Source organism: Piliocolobus tephrosceles, chromosome X (assembly GCF_002776525.5).
Source record: "Piliocolobus tephrosceles isolate RC106 chromosome X, ASM277652v3, whole genome shotgun sequence".
Classification (NCBI taxonomy): domain Eukaryota; kingdom Metazoa; phylum Chordata; class Mammalia; order Primates; family Cercopithecidae; genus Piliocolobus; species Piliocolobus tephrosceles.
In genome coordinates, this window is record NC_045455.1 from 4,782,024 (window position 1) to 4,805,086 (window position 23,063).

General features: G+C 39.2%; 1 protein-coding gene across 2 annotated transcripts in view; it reads right to left on the reverse strand.

Annotated features, from left to right (window-relative positions):
- Nucleotides 1-23,063, reverse strand: part of MYO16 (myosin XVI) — a 626,143-nt gene that overhangs the window by 97,637 nt on the left and 505,443 nt on the right. For both annotated transcript variants that reach the window (XM_023217640.2, XM_023217641.2), the window contains exons 29-31: nucleotides 7,791-7,887; nucleotides 2,228-2,474; nucleotides 26-294 (exon numbers count right to left, since the gene is read on the reverse strand). In XM_023217640.2, coding sequence (XP_023073408.1) covers nucleotides 26-294; nucleotides 2,228-2,474; nucleotides 7,791-7,887 — 613 coding nt within the window. The remainder of the gene's footprint in view (nucleotides 1-25; nucleotides 295-2,227; nucleotides 2,475-7,790; nucleotides 7,888-23,063) is intronic.

Consider the following 23,063-nt stretch of genomic DNA (forward strand, 5'->3'; position numbering starts at 1 on the left):
GGCCGGCTCCCTCCCCAGGGCTGACCTTCGTTGGCTGCTTCCCTGGCCGCAGAGAGACAGGCGCTCACAGCCTCATAGGAAGCACTCAGTCGGGTGTTGGGGTCCCTCTTTGGCTTGGGCGGAGGCTGTTTCCGTGGAGATGGGAGGCTGCTGTTGTCATCCATGCTGAACACCGAGTGCAGCGAAGGAGACCAGATGGACGGGCCAGCGAGGCACTGGCCCAGGCCATCCACGACCATGCAGACTGACACGGAGCTGGGGTGGAAATGCCTGGGTCCACTCTTGTCTTCCGTTCTTAGGGGGAAACAAAACACAAACAGCACCACGCCAGAGAGGCCCAGATGCATTATTCCAGTAACAAGGAACCTGCTCAAGCAGACATAATGACGGCTTTTTGGCAAGCAGCCCTTCCTGCTGTGGCTGGAGGACGTGTGCAGCCCTCTGGTGACCAGTTGGTCCAGAGAAGGCCACCCGTCCTCTGGCTCGGGCTTTGTGATGAAAAGCGCATGAGCCCGCAGGATATCCATCATGATTACGTTTTAAACATTCTCACACAAACGCAACACTACTTAAGGGCCTTCGCATTTTCCAGCAGGCACTCGCTGAATGAATTCTTCACACTCTGATTATTAAGCAAATCAAAAAACCAGAATTTCAATCTGAATGATAATTTCTGGCAAATCCATCTTAATAGAGAGTTACTGATGCATCAAATACTGGGAGTTCATCACCATTTCCCCTTGCAAGAGGAGGATAGACTCTACTTAAAACTCTCAGAAATTTACATTTCAGTGTTCTCTTTCTCCTCGTCACTCTCTTTCCTGCCATTTAAATTCCACCAGTAATTACTTAATTACGTGCAGAGCTGTTACTTCTCCTCCTTGACTCTGTACTGTTGGCCAGTCCCAAGGCAACTGCTGGTATCCAGTAAATAAACAGAGAAATACTTCTTCACTTAATTTTGTATCCAGAAAATACATACATAATCAAATTGAGAAATTGGGGTGGCCGTTTAGTTCCAGCAGAGAAAATAATAAATATTATTTTGGAAGTCATATAAAATTAATAGTTATCTTGTTTAAAAAAAAATTTCTTCTGGCTTCACATGTCAACGTAATCATGTGCTAGGAAGATGCCAATGCATTCAGTCTACAAGGAGTTTCCAAGCATTTGTTTTTATAATTCTATCTTTCTGTGGCAGAACACCAACAGGGCTAGAATCTACCACAAGGCAGAGCCAGCCGCCCGTGTAGAAAATGAAAGAGCTGAAGGTGAAAGCGTGGCACTCAGTGGATAATTTGTTTTTCCTGTAATGTTTAATTAGTCTTTTTTTTTTGTACCAAGGGGATTTTTTTTCAGTATTTAATCACTGAGATATTTGAAGCTAATTAACAAGATACACATTGCCATTTCCACTTTATCAAAAAAAAAAATTGACATCAGCAGAAATGGGAAAGGAGAGTCATTTTCCATGAGAAACTACAAGATATTACCAAGTTTCTATGGCAAAATAAACATCTCTCTGACGACGAGTTAAGGTCCAAAGGAAGGAACTCCTTGCTTTCCCTCTTAGCGGTGTTGTGGTTCACGAGTGTCTTCATCGTTCTCAGAGAGAGGAGAATGATCAAATGGAGAAGGACCAGGTGGTCTTCATGTTTCTGTTTGAAGCTAAGCATCTAAAGTGAACTTTTACATAAAAAGCTTTCCCCAAAGCTTGCTTTATTGGAAAAGAGAGATGTGACAGTTTACACAGGGATATGTAATACACTTACAATCTACCTATTGAGTTCACTTCTTTCATGTTTTCAGAGTGGTATCTCCATTGTTTGGGTCAGATTTCCACAAGTTTCTATAAGCCAGCCTTATGTCCGTAACACTTGTGTAAAAATGTCAACAGCCAAGCTATATAGTTTTGCTAATACAGAAACAGTAAATGCTTTAGAACTAGAGTGTGCTTGAGGTAGTTAAGTGACACAAGCATGGCAAGTGAGGCAGTCATCATCACATACGGATGAAGGAATGCAGACAGCCTCGAACTCATGAGAAGACAGCACAGGAAAGCATCTTTTTAGACTGCTGCTGTTTCAAATAACAAACCATGCACGCCTGTTCCTGTAACTCCTGTCGTATTATTTGATCGAACTCTGCATTAAGGGCTATATGAATTTTCATGACTCCACTGAATCAATCACAAAGGTAATTAAAGTTGCATGCTCTCTGCCTTTACCTTTTGCTTCCTTCCTCTTGCGTGTTCCTGACCTCTAGCTTCTCTTTATGGTAGGGAGCGTTCATTTCACTACGGAGCCGGTCATTTTCCCGGGCAATGTCTGAAGCATTCTGAATGACCAGGGCATCATAGGTTTTCAGCCCCATGTCCTCTGTGTTCTGCAGAAAGCTATTGATAGAAGTCACCTCTTGTTGTCTGATGCTCATTTTCTGAAGCAGGTGCTGGCGTGCTAAAAAGCCTCTGATAACTTTTATAGAAGAATCATGGGTCAGTAAACAGAGGAAAAGTGAAAAACTCAGACATGCACAAACAAAAATCACAATATACCTATCTCTGAGCAGTTATAAAATAAGATACATTTAACCCAGAATAAGAATTTATTTAAATCAGCAGTGATAACACTAAAGGCAAAGCACTTTGACCTGTATGAGATCTTGCAGGCAATACTGATGATAAAGGCCTCCACACTGTTTTTGGTAACACAAGCTGCACACTGATGGACTGGAGTTAAATCGATGGGAAAGAACTAGGTCCAAATCACACAGAATTTTGGGGTGTGCCTCCAACTGCAGCATTTTGGGATGCACGAATCATCTTTCATTACATCACATTATTACATAAACACCTAAGGCTTATGGGGTGTGTCTTTGGAAATATCATGCATATATTGTTTCTAAGATTATGATTTAATTCTTAGAGAAATTAACATTATATTTAAGACTCTGGAAAAAGACTATATAAATACAGGACACCCATCCTGCTCTCTGGGAAAGGACGGCTAGAAAAATGTGTAAAAATTGGGGGAAATGAGTGAAAATGCTTTCAAATCAGTATGTCAGTAACAAATACAAGAATTAAAAACAAAAGACCACCATTTAAAGGGACCTCTGTGTGTAAGACACTCTATTACATCCTTCAATTCTGAAACTCAATGACAAAACATACCACTATCTCAATTTCAGACACAATGGCACTTCTCTTAGTGAAACTAAGAAAGTTCCTCCAGGTCAACACAACCAAAGAATAGTAGAGCCAGGGTTCATATGTCTCCAAGCTTAGGAGGTGAAATTACATTTCTTTGGCCTGCAGTTGCACAGACCTAATCTCCAACTCTCCAGGGGGCAGATCACCAATCAAGAAAGTCACAGGGAAGCATATTTGAAATCAGTGTTAGAAAGAACTTTTATAACAATCAGCACAGGGTGGAAGTAGATGAGGCTGGCTCATGAAAGAGTCGCTTCCCAGGCCCTGAGTGTGTACAAGGCCAGCACAGTGACCCCTTCCCATGGGTGAAGTGGACAAGTGCAGGTGGAGGAATTCTGATTAGAATCTTTTCAAACTTTATGATTCTGTCTCTCCCCATTTTAAAAGTTTCCGGGATTATAAGGAGTTGGTTAAGATGATAGAAGATTGATAATTTCAGGAAAGCCAATGTCTGCAGCAAAGACACTTTATTCTTGCCTTTGGGAAAGGAAGAAGCCTATAAAATATTAAGTGCTTTAAAATAGTTCATGGTTATAAAATAACAAATATGAGGGGTACCTATGATATTGACTTTGATGTCTTTACTTGAGTAGCTGGTGGAAAGTTGAACAGAACATTCCACTATGATGGCTGAAGAGGAAAATGATATGTGGATATCTGAAATGCTGAAAGCGTTTTTTTCCGATGGCACTACTGAAGGTTTAGTTATGTTGGAATGCAGTTGCATTAAGTTAACCGTAAAACAGTCATTCTGAAGTAACCTAAAGGAAAAATGTTAAGCGGAGCGGTACAATCAGACTTCCAGGAAGATAAAATGTGGAAAAAAGTGGAGCAGTAGGAACCAATGGGCACCTTGAGCGAGAAAAAGGCAGAAGACTTGAAATTGGCCTGTTCACTTGTTCTTTCTTGTTACACTAAAAAAACCAAAAAACAAAAAAACAAGCAAGACATTGGCTTTTGGAAGGGTGAAAGTGAGAGTATATTCAAGATGTTTAATCTCTTGGAATAAAGAGAAGATTAATGTGGATGCGCCAGACTTCTCCTGACCTCCCACTACAGCACAGCTATTCACTGGATTCACATTCACCCGGAGTCTATTGTCCCGCCTCCAGAAGACCTCACTTTCTCACACTTCATCCCACTAGCCTTTTGAAATTCTTTAAAAATGTTACGCCAGTTGCTAAATATTGATATCTTCAATAAGGGGCAACTGGTAAAAATAAAATTGCCACTAATGGATGCTGATGTTTATTGTCTTTCAGACAAATTCAGAAGACTGCTGCTAAGACACCTGCCATGTAAGGTCTTAATCTGCAGATATTTTTCATCCGAATGAAATGAGCATATACAGTCAGAGAAAAAACTTCTGGTAGGAATAATTTCAAGTTAAAATGATTAAATTTAAAACTAAAAGTTACAGCTTTCTTTCTCCTGGACATTTTTAAAGAAAAATATAGAATTCTAAAAAAAAAAACTGGAAATGGTTCCAGATCACATAAATTTTTAGTTAATTTAATATTAGCAAAAAACATTGAGGGAACTGCTTTAAGAGCTATGAAAATAAAAATCAATAATTAATGCTTTGCATTTAAAACCCTGTAATTAAAAAATACTCATATTCATTATTTCACTTATGTAATATGAGATTATGGTTTCTATCTTGATGTCATGTTTTAAGACTCTTTTTTTTTTTTTTTTTGAGATGGAGTTTCACTCTTGTTGCCTAGGGTGGAGTAGTGCAATGGCATGATCTTGGCTCACCACAACCTCTGCCTCCTGGGTTCAAGCTATTCTCCTGCCTCAGCCTCCTGAGTAGCTGGGATTACAGACATGTGCTACTATACCGGGCTCATTTTGTATTTTTAGTAGAGACGGGGTTTCACCCTGTTGACCAGGCTGGTCTTGAACTCCTAACCTCAGGTGATTCGCCTGCCTCGGCCTCCCAAAGTGCTGAGATTACAGGCGTGAGCCACTGCGTCCGACCTTTTAAGACCATTCTTAATTTTTATCTTTAGAAAAGTGAACAAGTAATTACAGTTCTGTTCATCTTTTCTGTTCCAGGTCCATAGGGTACAGCAATTTAATCTTTGTTAAATAGAACAGAAATTTCTAATGGGGCAAAATTTCTTACTATTATATTTAAGGGAAGTTTTCAGGAGAATTTGTGATCCCCTGTTCTGTCTTTAGCATTATATTAAATGAGACTCTCCCTGTCTCAGTTTCAGCTGAGGCTGCAGATAAAGCTCTGGATGCCATTGGTCCTGGGTGGGGCCTGAGGCATTCCTTTGCTAGCCAGATCCCTGGTGAAGTTGGTGCCACTGGTGTTCCAGGGAAACGTGGGTTGGGGCAGGGCCAAACATGCAAATAGGACGTGCAAGGGGGAGATCCAAAACAGACCTGTGGCCTGCCCTCTCCCCTGCACTGATGAAGGTTGACATTAGGAAGGCCAGGTCATCACACACTAGAAAGCAGATGCCTCCTTTACCAAGAGGTGGCAGTTGGCCCTTTCTTGTCCAAGGCTCCCCCTTGCCTCAGCCTGGTGAAAGTGGCTTCAGGAGGCCACCCAGAGATCTTGGCATGTGGCTCCTTGGGGTTGGCAGCCACTGTGCACTGTGATATCTCAGAGGCCATGGCTGCCGTTTTCACAAAGATGTGGTTTTCACAAATAACGTGTACAGAGAGAACAATGAGACTCCAACAGAGGGTCTGCAAGGTGCCCAGGGGCTGAGGGGTGACTTGCAAATGACCGGCTAAAGGAGGATGTTGCCAGTTAGAGAAGGAAGTCCCTGAAGTGCTCTGGAATATGTGGAAAGCTGTTGAAGTCTGCCCCAGCTGGAGGAGAACAGCGCCAGAGTACACCTGTGTCATCAGAAGACTTGCCAGAAGCAGGTCTTTTTATCTTTAGAAGACTTTTTATCTTCCTCAGAAGACACCTCCTTACTTCTTCCCCTCCTCATTAACCCCGGAAGACCCCGAGGAAACCTGAGTAGGTAGGGATCAGTCCCATGTCCAGTAAGGATGGGACAGGCCTGCAACAGCCAAGAAGGATGTTTTAACTTAGAATGAAGTTCTGAATTTTGATCATTATTTGAGCTGGATGTGTTAAAATCTGAACAGAGACTGTTCAAGGGACTAGCATGTAACAGGGCTTCTTATTTTATTTATTTTTTTCTAATTTTGAATTTTTTTTTTTTTTTTAGAGGTGGGATCTCACTCTGGCACCCAGGTTGGTGTGCAGTGGTAGAAAAAGCTCACTGCAGCCTGGAACTCCTGACCTCAAGGAATTCTTCACTTCAGTCTTCTGAGTAACTGGGACTATTGTTGCGTCCCACCATGCTTGGCTAATTAAGAAATTTTTTGAGAGATGGGGGGGGTCTCACTATGTTGCCCAGGCTGGTCTTGAACTCCTGGACTCAAGGGATCCTCCTGCCTCAGCCTCCTGCGTAACTGGGATTACAGGTGACTTTTTATTATCAGCAAATGAAAATACCCATTGGAGATTCACACAGGGGCATACCTAAATGAATCCCACAGAAAAAGTGGACAGAGGCTTGAGAAGAATAAAAGTGATTTAGAGATCCTATTAGGTTTCCTTGTTAGAATAACAGTTTCAAATATATTAGAATTGAGTTCACTATATCTCACTAAAAGCTAGCATACAGATCATTTCTTCCTCTTTTATCCTTTCAGGAATATACATATATAAATATATATAATATATAAGTATATTATATATAAATATATATAATAAATATATATATATATTTAAGTATATTATATATAAATATATAATATATATAAACTATTAAGCAAATTAAAAATCTATTACGCATGTACATCTTATGTGAGGCATAGTTATGTTTTTAAAAATGTACCCATTTTCAATAGTCACTTGGATTTTGATAGAAAAAACAATTCCAACTGGAATCTCTTCTAAAGTTAAAAGGAATAGATACTATCCGCTTCCAAAGATAGCACTCCAAATATTATTGTCACTTCATAAAGGGAAAATAAAGTCAATACTTTTTCCAAGGCACATGTAGAATTACAGAAAATGTTGTTTGGCTCATCGGCTTGTTCCGGTTCTCCAAACTCTGGTGTCCCTGTGGCGCTACTGAAATGACACAGGAATTTGGTGCCATAGCTGCACCTACATGCCAGGTGAGACGTTTTTCCTGCTGCACAGTCAATGTTACATTCTCATTGTCCTGCGCTTTTGGAAAGAATTTAAAAGCCTGAGTATTTTCAGGGTAATGGATGCACAAATAGTTAAGAGATGTATATTCCCTCTTCCAAATTGTGGTTTAGGGAAATTCAATATAAAATTTTGTACAAAAGGATGTCTAATTAAAACATGACCAATGTCTGCAAACGTTGATTTTGAGACAGTTGCATAGCAAACTAAGCCACAATGCTTCCTAAACACCCAAAAACTATTTGCCTGAAGATAGCATCCAGGAGTGGAATACAGTGGCCACTAGGGTGCAGACCCCATTGACATTTAAACTTAGGGATGCACTAAAAGATTTTGCATTTCACAACTCAAAGAAGTTCAGAAATGTTGGCATATAAATGTTACCTTTTTGGCAGGTTATAATTTTTCTCTGCAACTGTAGGCACAAATCATTGAGTTGGTCAGCATGCCAGGATTTCAGAAACACTTTTCGGACTCCCATCTAAAATGCAAACAGCAGGGAAACATTTAACAGCATGAAGATACTAAAATGATGATGGAAAAATAATCAGACAAAAGATTTTTCCAGCAGAGGATTAGAAGAAACAAACTAAGAAAATTAGAGTACATGTCTCTGATGCTTAAACACTATTACATTTAATCAAAATCCCAAAGGCTTTGTTGTAATAAGTATGTTTTCTGCATGTGCCACATTGTTTGCAAATGGTTACACACTACTGATGTGGGTTGTACCATGTGGTGCAAAAGAGAAACACTGGCCTTGACTATCAGTCACAAGATAAGACCATCCCCATGAATGGATTCTCCCATTCTAGAGCTAGACCCTCATCTTTCCTTCCTCTTCTCATGGCAGGGAGTTTGAGTTTTGAGTTTACAGAAAGAAAAACAAACACTCAAAAGACCAAAATGAAACATAAAGCTGATGCATAAAATTGTTTTACTTCAATAATTTTTCCCACTATGCCACATATGATTATAAATCAAATGTTTGTACAATTGCAATTACAGAACTTCAGAACTAAAGTTTAAAAGTCTCAAGAAAGATGAGAAAGTCATCTTTGAGCAACAATCTTCTGGATGTTTGCACAAACAGTAGTTATGGGATGAACATACTTTTCCAGAATTTTTAAAAAGAAATTTTAGCATGACATGAAATCAGTTTCTATGAAAAGCTCTAGTGGCATGAGAACTTATCCAAACGTACTGATATCCATGAAGACAGCTGCCAAAGAAAATTCTTAACACAAAACTGTAAGCCACATTCATGCACTTTTAAAGTAATTCTCTTGTGTGTGGTGCTTATTTGAAGAATTCACAGAACTGAGGTAGGTGTGAGGAATACCCCTCACATAGAAGGCACTCATAGTCTCTTAGGAGAAGCAGACACAAGTACTTGCAGGAGAGCCTGGTGAATCCGAATGTGGTGTGCCAAGGAAGCTCTGAGATGATATTCGGTTAGATAAAGTATTATTTGCAATAAGTTTGTAATCATATTCTTAGCACTTGAGACAAACACCATTAAAGTGAGAAGTCTAACATGTGTGCTCCCAAGCATGAACTGGGGACATTAAAATGATAACACCCCCCTAGCCTATGCCATACATCACAGTGTCACCAGAAGCTGGCACGTGTGTACACACCATTAGGTATGGGAAAGGTTTACAGGTCAGCCTTGTCTTCAGAATGGTTGGCCAGAGATGTTTTATGAGCTATTTCATATGAAAATGGAGTTTATTCCAAACACGCTTTGTCACTTCACCCCTTTCCACCTAACTCTTCCCTTACATGATCTGCTGTCTTAATAAAACACAGTTTTGCCGAAGATTTTGACTGAATCCTGCATTATGAGAGTCAGGCTAATTAGTTAGATCAACGGGGAAAACTCTTAACTACTGGTCTACTTCAGAGCCTTCTGGCTGACTAGATGTTCTTCTTCATTTAGTTTAGTTTCTTTTAGTTGGTTGAAATTTGAGACAGTAACATGAGTGGGTGGCTACTGAGATTGTTACTTTTTTTTTTTCATTGTATTGCCATTTTATCTTCCCAGTTATTTTCCATAATTCATAGTCTTTTTTTTTCTCCTTCCCAACTGCTGACTTATTTTGGCAGTCGACAGGAAGAACAGTTGGTCCTGTCTGTGAGCTCTGCAGAACAAATCTGTGAGACAGGCATTGGAAAGGAGGGAGCATGTCACCTCTCTGTTCATCATTGATTGTGGGATGTAACTCACTGTGGGAGAATAACTCCCAAAGACAAACTTCATCCAAACCTGGGTTCCGAAACAGAACTCCAAAGGAATGATGGCTGGTGACACTCCACAATGGATGGGATCAATAATGATCATTAGGGGAATTAACATATGGAAGGAGAGCAACATGCCTAAAAGACCTGTGGAAGGGAAACAGGAGAATAGGATTCTAGTTCCCCTCTCTTAATTCAGTGGAGACCCTGAGCAGGAGGGGACGTGGACAAAATGAGTATGTCCTCTTACAGTGGCATTTCTAACAGCCATTCCAAAAGCCAAAGGAGGTTTATCTTGAGCACTGTGCTAGATTTGGGTAAACAAAGGAGGCCTCCATCCTCGTGGAGCTCAGTGTACTGGGGAAGGTCAGCAGTGAGCAGATTGTGGCAATTGTCCATGCTCAGGACAGAGAGTTATGTCCAAGAAACAGCTTTCAAGAAAAGAGAGTGATCGAGGTGTGATCAGGCAGGATTCAGTGAGAAGCATGTTTCCTAAGCCATTTTGTCTTGAGGGATAAGCAGAAATTTCCCAGGGCATCTTGAGATGGTGGGTGTGAGACAGAGACACTAGCATGTGAAGGGCAAGAACCAGAAGATAAACCATCTGAGGGTACAATTATGTGGACACAGATGAAGGAAGAGGCTACACCTGTAATTGCTGGCTACATCATGAAGAGGACTACAGGAAAAACATGGAAATTCTCCCGTGAGCAATTTGGATATGCTGGGAAAATGTTAAGAGGACCAGATCTAAATTTTATAAAAATACTTTTTTGAAATTTGTCTTGAATTCTGAAAACTGTCTAAGAATAGATTGTTGAGCTGGTCATTGGCAAGGGAGGGAAAAATATGCCAATTAATCATTTAGGTTTGGAAGATTCTGCAATTGTTGCTTCCCTGTTGACCAACTCCTCTGTATCCTTTACAACTGAAATCAAACCTCATCTCCATTACTAGAATTTTTATATCCACCTTTCCATTTCCTTTAGGGCTTTGACACCTTCTATTTGTGTTCCCAGAACACCCTATCAATGATTATTTATCCTATTATAGTGCTTTGTATATATTTACCATTATATATATATACACAAATATATATGTATTTGCATCTCCTGAAGAATATGGACACATATTCTTGAAATGCACAAGTGGCATGGATGTGGGCAGGACGAATTCAGATCAGAAAAAAAGAACAGAAGATAAAGAATTGTGAAGCCCTTGCATAAAGTGAGTCACAGAGATGGATGATAGCTTCTAGGGTGAAAATGAGGTAAGATGGAAAATGAAAACTTCAGTCAGACCCTGGAGTCATTCAACAATCCAGAGGTCAGTCACAGAAGGTGGCAGGTGATAGAATAAGTCATGGAGGAAATAAAAGGAAAAAGAAACATGGGGTGAAACTGGCCTACCAGTTTGTATTGTGACATCAGATCTCCAACCTCCAGCAAGTGAATCTGAAGCCCAGAAGTCCCTTGTAACTTACAAAACCCTCGGTTGTACCTCAGCGGTGCAGATTTGCATAGCCATCACTACATCAAAAACCCACCAGAGAACTGGAGAACAGGCCCACCCTTCCAACTCCTCCCATTGCAAGTGTCTGCCTTCCTCTCATTTGTGCTTCAGTTGCCAACCCTGCTTCTTCCCAGCCATTATCCTCATTATCTCAACCCATGGCTAGGTGCAGCCATCAGCTGGGTAACCAGGAGCTAGCTGACCCTGTTGTCTCCTCCTCTCAGACAAAGGAAGTGGGGAAAAGGGGAAACTCAGGATACAGTATATTCAGGAAATAGACAGTTTTGGTTTAGATATGGAAGGTAAATTATAGGAAGAGTAGACACAGAGGTTGAAGTGAACTTTTCTTGAAATACACTAGAGATTTCATGAAGCTCTTGATGGTGGGCAGTTGACAAGTGGATTGATGGTTTCACAGGGCAGATCTGCATGTCAGGTCAGCTTTGGAAGTGGAGAAAAGGACTTCTTTCTGGGAGCCATGGATTGGGATAATGGCTGGGAAGAAGCAGGGTTGGCAATCGAAGCACAAATGAAAGGAAGGCAGACATGTGCAATGGTAGGAGTTGGAAGGGTGGATCTGCTCTCCGAACCCCTGGTGGGTTTTTGATGTAGGGATGCCTGTGCAAATCTGCACTGCTGAGGTACAACCAAGGGCTTTGTAAGTTACAAAGGGCTTCTGGGCTTCAGATTCGCTCAGTGGAGGTTGGAGATCTGATGTCACAATACAAGCATCCTATCAAGACATGAATAAAGACTTTGTTGCAATGGCTGGGTATTGTGCTTGCTGCTATTACATTCATTCAGATTATTTTGTAAAAAAATTCTTCCGTCAACTACTTGGGCATATTTTACGGGTACCCAATGGACTATTTTATTTCATCTAGTTTTGTATTATGTAATTTATTTATGGTTTGGCAACATTTGTAGATACTCATTGGATGTTTTAGCATTTGTTTGACTGTACTTTTTTTTTTTTTTTTGGAGATGCTATACTTGTAATAAATGTTTGGTCTTTCTGAAAACAATGAAATTAGCAGTTAAGTAGTATTTTGGAGTTCTTCCCCAGAAACCATTCTGAATGTAGTCTTTATAGTTCTCTACTTTCACTGATGCTAGGGATTAATGAAGATACAAATTTAAGAATCCTTCTTTAGCAGGGAAACACAGATAAGAACACATATATTCTGAATTTTCATGGATTTACACTGTTTATTAATGACATTGACCAAAAGAAAATTATTGACCATTTTTGTTTTTTTCCTATGGAATGAATGTTACTGTATAATCAGTCTTACAGTGTTATATCAAATCCAATAAATTAAGATTCATTAAAATTAGAACAAAGGTTCAGAGCACCTACATTTTTCATTTTGGTGGTATTCTCACATCAAAGAATGTTTCTCACTAAGCAGAGAAAAGGAGAGGTTAAAATGTTCTCCAACTGAGCCCTCTCCCTGTGCACTGCTAGATGCAGAGTGTTCCTAGCTGAGATTAAAATGTTAATGTCATTCTGACTCCTGTAAAAGTAAACCATCTGTGAATTACAGTCATCGCTATTTTTATTAGAAAACCATTAGGTTTTTTTTTCTTTTTAAGTGACAGATTTTAAAAGATTAAACAAAATTGTCATTGATGACTTCCAAAGCTCCAATTACTGCTACAATTTTTAGGTGTGTGTTTTTTTTTTTTTTTTTTTTGAGAGGTGTAGGCTGTGGAGGTACAGACAAATGCTGGAGCGGTGCTTATGCTAGAGTGTAGGTGGCACGGATGCTGTGTTAGTAGAGACTTCAAGGGAACCTGTAGAGCACTTTTTTTTTGTAAGACAATTTTTAGGAGTGCTGAGTGTTTCTGGCAGTACTTTTGGAACAGCATTTACAAAAAAAATATATAGCTATTATCCTTTGATATTTTTCTGCGATGCACATTTCTCTCTGTATTAATGAAATTGAGAAAAACATCTAATGTAGAACTATTCTTACATATTGATAGTTTAGAAAAATAGTGACGTCTCTCATTTCGTTATATCTATGAATTCTTTGGGACTTGAAGAAGTGTATATTATTTGTATTCTATGTGTGACTTAATTTAGTTTACTCATTTAAAGCTGCTAAAAAATACAATCAGTAATTGTTTCCCATGCAGGTAAAGTAAAGGAGAAAGCTCAGGTCACATGGTTCTGCTTTGACAGAAGGACATGTCAATTAAAATAACAAAAAAACACTTCAGTTACTTATAGAGACATAGAAAATTGGATAACATTTATTTTGGAATAATAGTACAATTTCCTCTAAGGAAATGTGCACTTGTGATGTCTACAACAGATGATACTAGTAGGATTCATCATCTACAAAGGAGGGGCAAAGGAACAGAGTGTCCATAACCCACACTGTTCTAGCTAGATCTTAGAAATCATCTTGATCAACCTCTTCAGTTTTCAAGAGAAATATGTTTTGGAGAGGACATATGACACTCACACAGTCCATACAGAAAGTTAGTGCCAGAGGTAAGATGAATCGGAGCTCTCCAGGCTCCAGACTAAAAGAAACACATACCCTTGACCCTATAAAGTCTCAAATTGAAAAATGTGTATTAATCACTTGGAGATCTTGTCAAAATGTAAATTCTGATCCAGTAGGTTGGGATGGGGCCAGTGATTCATTCTGCATTTCTAACACATTCCTAAATGATGTCGGTGACGTTAGTCTGTGGACCACATTTTCGGTGGTGAGACCCTGGGTCACTCTCTTTTCTTGAAGCTTGACTTCTCTGACAAGCTCACCTGGTCCCCTGCTCTGTGTCTGTCATCTCTGTTCCAATGTTTGTCCGAAGCTGCTATGTTGCTGCTTCCCGGTCAAAAGTTAGCTATCCTCAGAATTCTCCACTGAATTCTCCTCTTCCTTTTCATCATCTTCCTGGTAAGTTCATTATTCCAAAAGCTTTCACTACAGACTGCTCATGAGAGCTCATCTTATCACCGAGTCCAGACCTATGGAGCCCATCTCATCGCGCACACATTTATGTCAATGTTTCGTGGGCACCCTAGCCTCACTCATATGTTTCCCTCTTGTCCTGTATTTTCTAGCTCATTGACCAAAAGAACCATCTACCTGGGTGTTCCCTGAGCACCTCAAGCCCTGGAGATTTCCACAGGTCATTTCTCACACACTTTCCCATCTCATCCATCCCTACCCACTCTTGCCTTTCTAGGCCAAAGGAGTCATCATCACCTCATCACCCAAGCCAGAACCCCAAGCATCACCTAAGTTTGCTTACAGCTTTTCCTCCAGGCCCCATTTAGTCCTAATTTCTGTTGAGGTTTCTAGAACCCACTTCCTGATTACTTTTATGAATAATTTCAGTAGCTCCATAAATTATCATGGGTCTACAAGCATCCATTTTTTAAACTATATTCAGAGTGATCTTTCTAAACATCAATCTCATTATGTTACTTTCTTGTCTAAAATTAGTTAGTGGCCTGTAATGATTTTCAGGATGATGTTCAGATGCCTTTGAAAGGTTTATTAGAGTTTTCTATTGTATCGCCTCCCTCCCTTCCTCCTCCCTCTATTCCTTCCTTCTTTCCTTCCTTCCTCCTTTCCTTCTTCCCTCTCTTCATCCCTCCCACCTTCACCTTCCCTCTAAAATTTGTGGTAAGTACACTTAGCCTGATATCTACCGTCTTAACAAAATTGTAAGCGTATAATGCAGTGTTGTTAAATAGTGGTGTGATGTTGTATAGTAGGCTTCTAGAACTTATTCAATACATTCAAGCTTACTTATTCTCCAGCTATATCATATTGCTTTCTGATCCAAAGTGGGAATTCATTTTTCTCCTGTTCAGTGTGTACCTTACAATAATAAATCAATTACAATAGTACATCCACGTCACTAATGTACCTTGTATACATCTCTACAGTAGTACTGGAGTCCTGGTTTTCTTCTTATTTGTGTACCGTCTGACTATTCAACTTAACTGTGAGATATTTATAAACTCAGATAATGTTGGAAAAGTATAAAGCTCATAATTCACATGTATTAAGGTGAAGGAAATGAAACTAAATGGATGTGTACAATGGAGAAGGCAGAATTTTTAAAAAATGATTTTAATAAGCACTTGCTATAACATAACCTCAGATATTTAAAATTTCATTTGTCTACAAAAATTTTATTATTATCTTTTTTTTTTTTTTTTTGTGGAGTTTCACCCAGGCTGGAGTGCAATGGCATGATCTCAGCTCACCGCAACCTCCACCTCCCAGGTTCAAGCAATTCTCCTGCCTCAGCCTACTAAGTAGCTGGGATTACAGGCATGCGCCACCATGCCTGGATAGTTTTGTAATTTTAGTGGAAATGGGGTTTCTCTATGTTGGTCAGGCTGGTCTCGAACTCCTGATCCCAGGTGATCCACCCACCTCGGCCTCCCAAAGTGCTAGGATTACAGGCATGAGCCACCGCGCCCGGCCATCAAAAATTAAATCTTAACATTTTCAACTTATTTAAACTATTTGATGTATTTTATTAAAATACATCTAATAGGTTTAAAGAAACAAAGATGCTAAGTTTCATATTTCCAGTGCCATCACCTCTGATATAGGATTATTACAGACTAAAATCTAGAATTTAACTCATCATCTCTCCTTTATCTGCTTTTTAACTCACCTTGCACACTGACTTCAATTTATTAGTCTTCTAGAAACTTCAATGATTTTATGTTGCCTATAAAGCCCTCCATAATATGAGCTAACCCTTTTTTCTTTCTCTAAAAGAGGTGCTATTTATTATTATTTTAGCTTCCCGCATACTCTCCTGAAGCACAAAAGCAATGTGAACCTTCTTTATATATATTGTGCAGGGCTCACAGCATTCTTATGAATGGAGTTTTCACTGAATGATATCATTACTGCCTTTATACATTGTACAGGGCCCATAGCATTCTTATGAATGGAGTTTTCACTGAATGATATCATTACTGTTGTCAGTGTTGGGTTAGATGCTATTCCTTTATTTCTAAGTCTAAAATCATTGGATTATTTTATTAACATATATTATATTTTAATGAGAAAGGTCTTATTGTGAATGTTAGCTTCTTTTCTGCAATTAAAATGCTTTATTTTCATACAAAATTAATCTTGAAAAATGTTAACCCCCTTGCTCTAAAAACAGCCCTAGTCTAGTAAATACTTCCAGCTTTTTCAAAGGATATGTACTATCATAGTTGCATCAAAAGTAGTCACATCTTTCACATATCAGTATTCTGGAAAAATGCCCTAGTAGATTTTAAAGTGCCCAGCAATGTAAATCTGTTCCCAGTCTGTTAAGAATAGCTTTATTGATGGTGATACGAACAACACAATCTTTTCATGTATTCTGATGTCTGCAGAGTTCTCCCCTCAGATTTGCTTTCCTTCCTGCTGATCTCAGAATGTCATTGTGCTCCTTCACAACCCTGTTCTATTTCTGCTATGCGATACCATTTCTGTGCCTACCAGGTCATCTCTTCCAAGGGAAACAAATCTCAAAATCCCAACTTTTCTACATGTGTGCCACGAACAGGCCTTTCCCTATAATTCATTCCTGGATCAATATCATTTCTCATAACGCTCAGGGGCATTATATTTATATGTTTCCTGATTATGCTTTTCTCACATGTATTCATCCATCAGCCTACCATCTGTCTGCTCTGAACATCCATTCACTCATTAGTTCATTCATTCATTCACCTTTAATCATTCATTCATGTATCCATTCATAAATCAGATGTTGCCAAGCACCTTCTTCATACCAGCAGGGTACAGATGCTGGGACCACAAGGATGAGTGGAATACTATCTACCTTTTCAACAAGCTTAAAAAGGAAAGCACTGAACTCAATGCATCCTCTCCAGGCTGAATTCACATTTCCCCCAATTCATTCATTAAATTTCTAAGAATGACCATTACTTTTTTGTGTGTGAATATTTTACTATTAATACCTCCACATTCTACATTTTCATGGTTGCTTTGAAAAGCTACTAAATAGAAAAATTCTAATGTTCAGCCTGGCTCTGAATGTCTGAATGTACTTTTAAATGTTCTCAAAGGATACATTTATATGAAAATACATGTTCTCTTTGTTATAAATAGACTATTCTTAAAGTTTAACTTCAACACAGAAAAGATAATTACAGCCACACACATCTAATAGAGCACTGTATCTTCTGGTATTTGAAGAAGGTGGTTTGGCTTGAATTACATATAATTATAGTTTAAGAAAAATTAATTATTCTTACCTAGAACAGTATGACCTACACAGCACGCAGTGATGAATAAAAGCTACTATTTTGAGCTTACTAGTGAATGATTCACTATGTAATTCTATATGTTATTTCATTATGGAAATCATATTGATATGGTCAAGAGTGCTTAAAAAAAATCACTTTTCCCAAAGAGACACATTGGGAAAAAGCAAACCAAAGCCACACCCAAACAAAGGCAATTAGCTTCAAAATTACAGAGGAAAGTGTATTTGATAAGTTAACGTATTCAGTCAGAGCACACATTTGATGTTTCTTTTCAACAAAATGGCCTGAATCATGTCAATAATGGTTTGCCCCATGGGTCTGTATGTGATAAATGGCCAAAGAGCAGCATAAACATGGTCATGGCCTTTGGCACTCCTTGGGGTATGGGAGCCCTTGTCCTACCGTCATCTGCCAAATTCATGGCATTTATACATTTTGATGTGTGCTTTTCTTCTAAAACCATGATACCATGTTTTTTTATCCTGCACATCTGATTTTATGTAGTTCATCTTTAGGAATATTGGTAGATATTCAAAAATTCTGGCATTGCTTTCCGAATTCCCCGTATGTCTGTCCTGTGGTGTGCTCATGTTTGCTTTGAGAATGCCATTTAATTTTGTGACTGGTCTTCTGTTTTCAGCCCTAATGGGCTGAGTCTTTTCCATCATCTAGAGCTCCAAACATCTTTTATGGAGCGAGTTCATTTTTAAAAAGAACTTGAGTACATTCCCCATCTACATGAATATTTTGGTTTTAAATGAGATTTCACTCTTCAAGTCAATATAACTTAACGAGCACCTTCATTGTTGCCACGGTGAGGTCCTCTCCCCTCCCAACATGTTCTCGGCTTCCTCCCTTGTCCCATCCACAATGGCTGTCTCTTGCTTGAGCCACCACATTGGCTTGGGAACTTGTTTCCCAGCTCTGTCCTTGCTCTCTAATAACACTTTTTTTCTTTACATTTAAAGCATAAATCAGGTCATGTTCCTACCCTCTCTAAAATTTATCAGTAGCCTGCCTTGAACCTAAAATAGAATGCTGCACTTTGACACACAAGGTACCACTGGTTCTGACCCATTTAGCTCCAAGCACACCTTCTCCTTGTGGTGATCCTGTCCAGTTGGTGCAACCGGTTCTTGAGAAGAAAAACATGTTAGCAATTACAAGGCTTCTGGCCATATAATAGGTGCTCAGTAAATGCCTATCGAATGACTAAATAATCTTGAAGTTGGGGAAATTTATATTGACATAGAAGTGATGGAGTTGGATCTCTCAGTAGGCACCGGCACAAACGCCCTTCTTTCACCAGTTGTTAGGGGCCTCACATTATCCAGCAGGACTGAGCTTTGAAGGTCAGAAACTGCTGTAATAGCAAAGTTATTTTTGCCTCCCCAGAACTAAATTATTTCTTATTCTCTCAATTTTTCTCCTTCGTGGGGCAATAATGAAAACATAAAGGTTGAGAAACACGACTTTGTAGCATCCCTGTCTGCCGTTCTCAGCTGGTTCTCTCTCCAGCCCTCCTGCTCTCCTGTCGGTTCTCCCAGGAGGTCCTCACCTCAGGAGCTCAGCACACTCACCCTGGGACCCTTGGTCCTGCCTCGGCACGTCCCCAGCTCCTTCTCACCCTTCAGATCTGGGCCTGCATGTGACTGTCCCAGAAATTCCCTGCATGACAACTGCCCTGTCTAGGTCAGTAACCCTCCAGTTCACTACTGCAGTGTCCATTTTGCTCTTTTTGCACCTGGATCCTAATCTGTGATTATTTATTAGTTTAAAGCTGACTGTTTCTCCCCCAGCAGACTGTAAGCCATCGCAATTGCCTTGCCTAATTTGGGGAATTCACAAGGTGATCAATAAATGCTTGCTGAATCAATCAATAAATTTGAAGTAGAGGAAAACAGACGGATTTCTAAGAGATCAAAGTTGGATTAGGCATAGGACAAGTCAGTTTTAATCAGCAATTAGTGCCAGATAGTACTTTGAGATATTACTCTTCATGCATAATGAAGCTGAGTGAAAGGCAGAAACTATCACACATGTCGCCCAAACTTACTGCAGATACTTTCATTGGCAAAGGGAAGATGTGGTCATTGGTAGGAGGTTCATTCATTCGTTCATTCATTCAACAAACACAAGTTGTATACACACTATGTGCCAGACCCTGTAAGAGATGTCATAGTGAAACACACACACGCATGCAAACACACGCACAGGCACACACACGCGCATACGCGCACACACATACACATGCACACGCACGCACATGCACACGTGCACACGCACGCGCGCGCACAAGCAAAAATACAAAAGAACATGGCTACATGACACCTGTCCTCAGAAAGTTAAGTGTGGAAAGGGAGAAAGATACATTGAGTAGGGATCAAATACATGTAATATTTTTAAAAACACAGTGAATGATGATGCACCAAATATTTTCAGCAGTTATCTTTAGGTAGTTCAATTCTGGTAGACTGCATTTTCTTCCTCAGTTTTTTTTCTATTTTTCAAATTTCTTATCAAGGATACATACTACTTTTATAACAAAAATGCGCCATATATGTATATGGCGTGTGTGTATGCATGTGTTTGGCACAAAAGAAGAAAGGAAATACACACAGGCACACACACATAGAATATAATACCTATGGTGATTGCCAATAGAATGTACATCGTTTCAAGGTGTACTCTTAGGTTCCTAATGCTTATTATTTTCAACATTTATAATTCCAGAGAAGGAGAAAGGATACAAAAGAAAGAATCATTTGATAGGCTATTTTCTAGCTTGTACTTACAGTTGATTTATGGAGTGCTCCCTGAGTAGTAAAACAAAGGTTATAAACCATTAATTTATCGTACTAATAAGAACCTAGGGCCCTAATACAATTGTCTCATCACAGAGACTGTAAAAAAAGTGGGAGGTAGTTAAAACTTTAACAGTTCCTTGCTCTTCTATTTTATTTTCTCTACTGTACTATTGCAGATTAATGAAATAATAAAACCTTCACCCAACTGATTTTATGTAATGTTATGGTAAAATGTTAATGTTGCAATTCTTAGCAATATATGAGCAAATCCTTCAAAGATCATAACTTAATTTAACTCGTTTTCAAACTATGACTTATTTCAAACTATTTAGGTAACAAAATCTAGACTATTCCATAAACATTACATTAGAAGACAATGATAAAAAAAGATTGTGAATTTCTTTGTTCAGGAGTAAACACAAATAGGAAAAGTATATCTCATTACAATTTGGAGTATGTTTTTTGTGAGTATCCTTTGATAGTTCTTTAAGAGCCTCTCTCTCTGTCTCTTTCACATCCACGCATGCACACACACAAGAGTAAGTATCGTATCATGCCTGTACTTGGGACGAAGTTGATGTTCTAATTTTGTTTCTTTCTTCCTGTCTGTATAATCTTGAGTAAGCCACCAGAAGGATCTATGTGTCTGACTCCTCATCCTTAAAATCATAGATCATATGTCATCTCGAAGGTTAAGATCTCAACTTCTCCTTCCACAATTTCCAGTAACAGATACCACAAGTTCCTGCCTCAAAGGGGACACACAGGCCACTCTTCTTTGCCTGCTCACAAAACTTCTTTCACCCCAAAGTTCTCGACATCTGCTTGCACAGTGAAAAGTACCACCGGGAAAGACTTTCTGCACAGAGCCACATCCGTGCAGTCCCCCTCTCGACTCTCCGGGTGCTGTGTGTTCCGAAGCAGCACCCCTGGTATCACATGGACCGACTCTGACAGATTTGTTTCTTCATTCGTCATCCCTCCAGATGGCTTTAAAATGAATATAGCATTCAAATAACTACACAGAAGAAATCATCCTATAACCAGTTGATGCATATAAAATGTGTGAAAATCAGATTATACCACTTATTTTTCCACTTAGAATTAGCTTCAAAGGTTTTCATTTTACATAAATGACATAACACGAAAAACAAGCATGTTCCACATGGGCCTAACTGCTGTCCAGTCACTTTTCTGTGGCTTGGAGAAATTTGGGCTAATAGCCTGATTAACTGTACACAATTCCAGAGGGATCCTTTCCAAGTTACCTTAAGATAGCACTGAATTTAAAATGCATATATGTAGACAAGCAAAATACCTGAATAATAACAATAATAGAACAAATAGCAGAGGGTTAATAACTACTGGCTTAATTTAACTTGTTTTCAAACTATGAGTGAATTCAAACTATTTGGATATTTTTCCATAGTGAAGTAATCCATGAACTCTTTGTTTCATAAAGAAAGCTGTATCTGCTGAGACAGAAAACGGCGCTAGAAGTTAGTCATGCAGGTCCTATTCAAATCATTTCAAAACACTTCCATTCCTTTTTGCAAACAAGTTACATAAATCCCACTTTGCAAATAAGGACGTGGCTCTGACTAGTCCACCATGTTTTTAAAATATATCATTTCACTGTAAACATAAGAAGCCACCAACGTGAAAGATTCCCTTCTAGCCACCACTACATCTTGATTTTCCTTTCTTCAAAATCAAACCACATTATGTAAAAGTAGCAATTTTGAGTATGTTAAGGAAACAGCAACATGCATGAGTTTGCCAAAACTTGTGGTGACCAGGTCAAATTATATGAAAGAAGGCAAGAGATTCCTTTGAGAAGTACAGGCTAGCGGTATAAAAGATATAACAGAAATTATATATTGGAAAACAAAAATGCTTTGGTGCAAAATGCCGTGTGACTTACAGCTTTTTCACAAATGTTTAAAATAGTTCATTTGACCCTATACAGTATTCTATGCTGAAATTATATTTATGTAGTAGTTTCAAATTTTAAAAATTATTGGTAATTATAGAAGTAATGCATTAATACATGTATCGTATAAACACAGATATAAAGCTAAAGTTCCATTTGATTCTAACTTCATTTCAAAACTATACATTTTAAAAGGTTTTCTTGTTTGTTTGTTTGTTTTGAGACGGAGTTTCACTCTTGTTGCACAGGCTGGAGTGCAACGGCACAATCTCCGCTCACTACAACCTCCACCTCCCAGGTTCAAGCCATTCTCCTGCCTCAGCCTCCTGAGTAGCTGGAAATACAAGCATCACCAGGCCCGGCTGATTTTTTGTATTTTTAGTAGAGACGGGGTTTCACCGCGTTGGCCAGGCTGGTCTTGAACTCCTGACCCCAGGAGATCCACTCACCTCAGCCTCCCAAAGTGCTGGGATTACAAAGCACGAGCCACTGCACCCAGCCTATAAAAGTTCTTACATGTCTTTGAATCCACATCAAGTATACTGTATTGTTTGGTAGTTTCTTATTTACAGAAACTCACTTCTTGGCCCAGCTTCCAGGCACAGAGTGTCTGTCCTGTGTCTTTCTCTGGCTTCTATGCTGGGGATGCAGCAGTAAGCTGCAGACACAAAGCTCTTGGGATGGAGCTCCCACACTATGGAGGGAAGGTGGTGAACAGCATGTTAAGGATTCCAATCTGAAGTGTAACAGAAGGTCCTAGGCACCATGGAGAAGAACGAAGCAGAGAAAAGGATGAGAAGATGCAGTAGGAAGGTCGAGGATAATGAGAATCTAAAATCTAGTAGCCAGGGAATGCCTCACTGAGAATTGGCATGTGAGCAAAA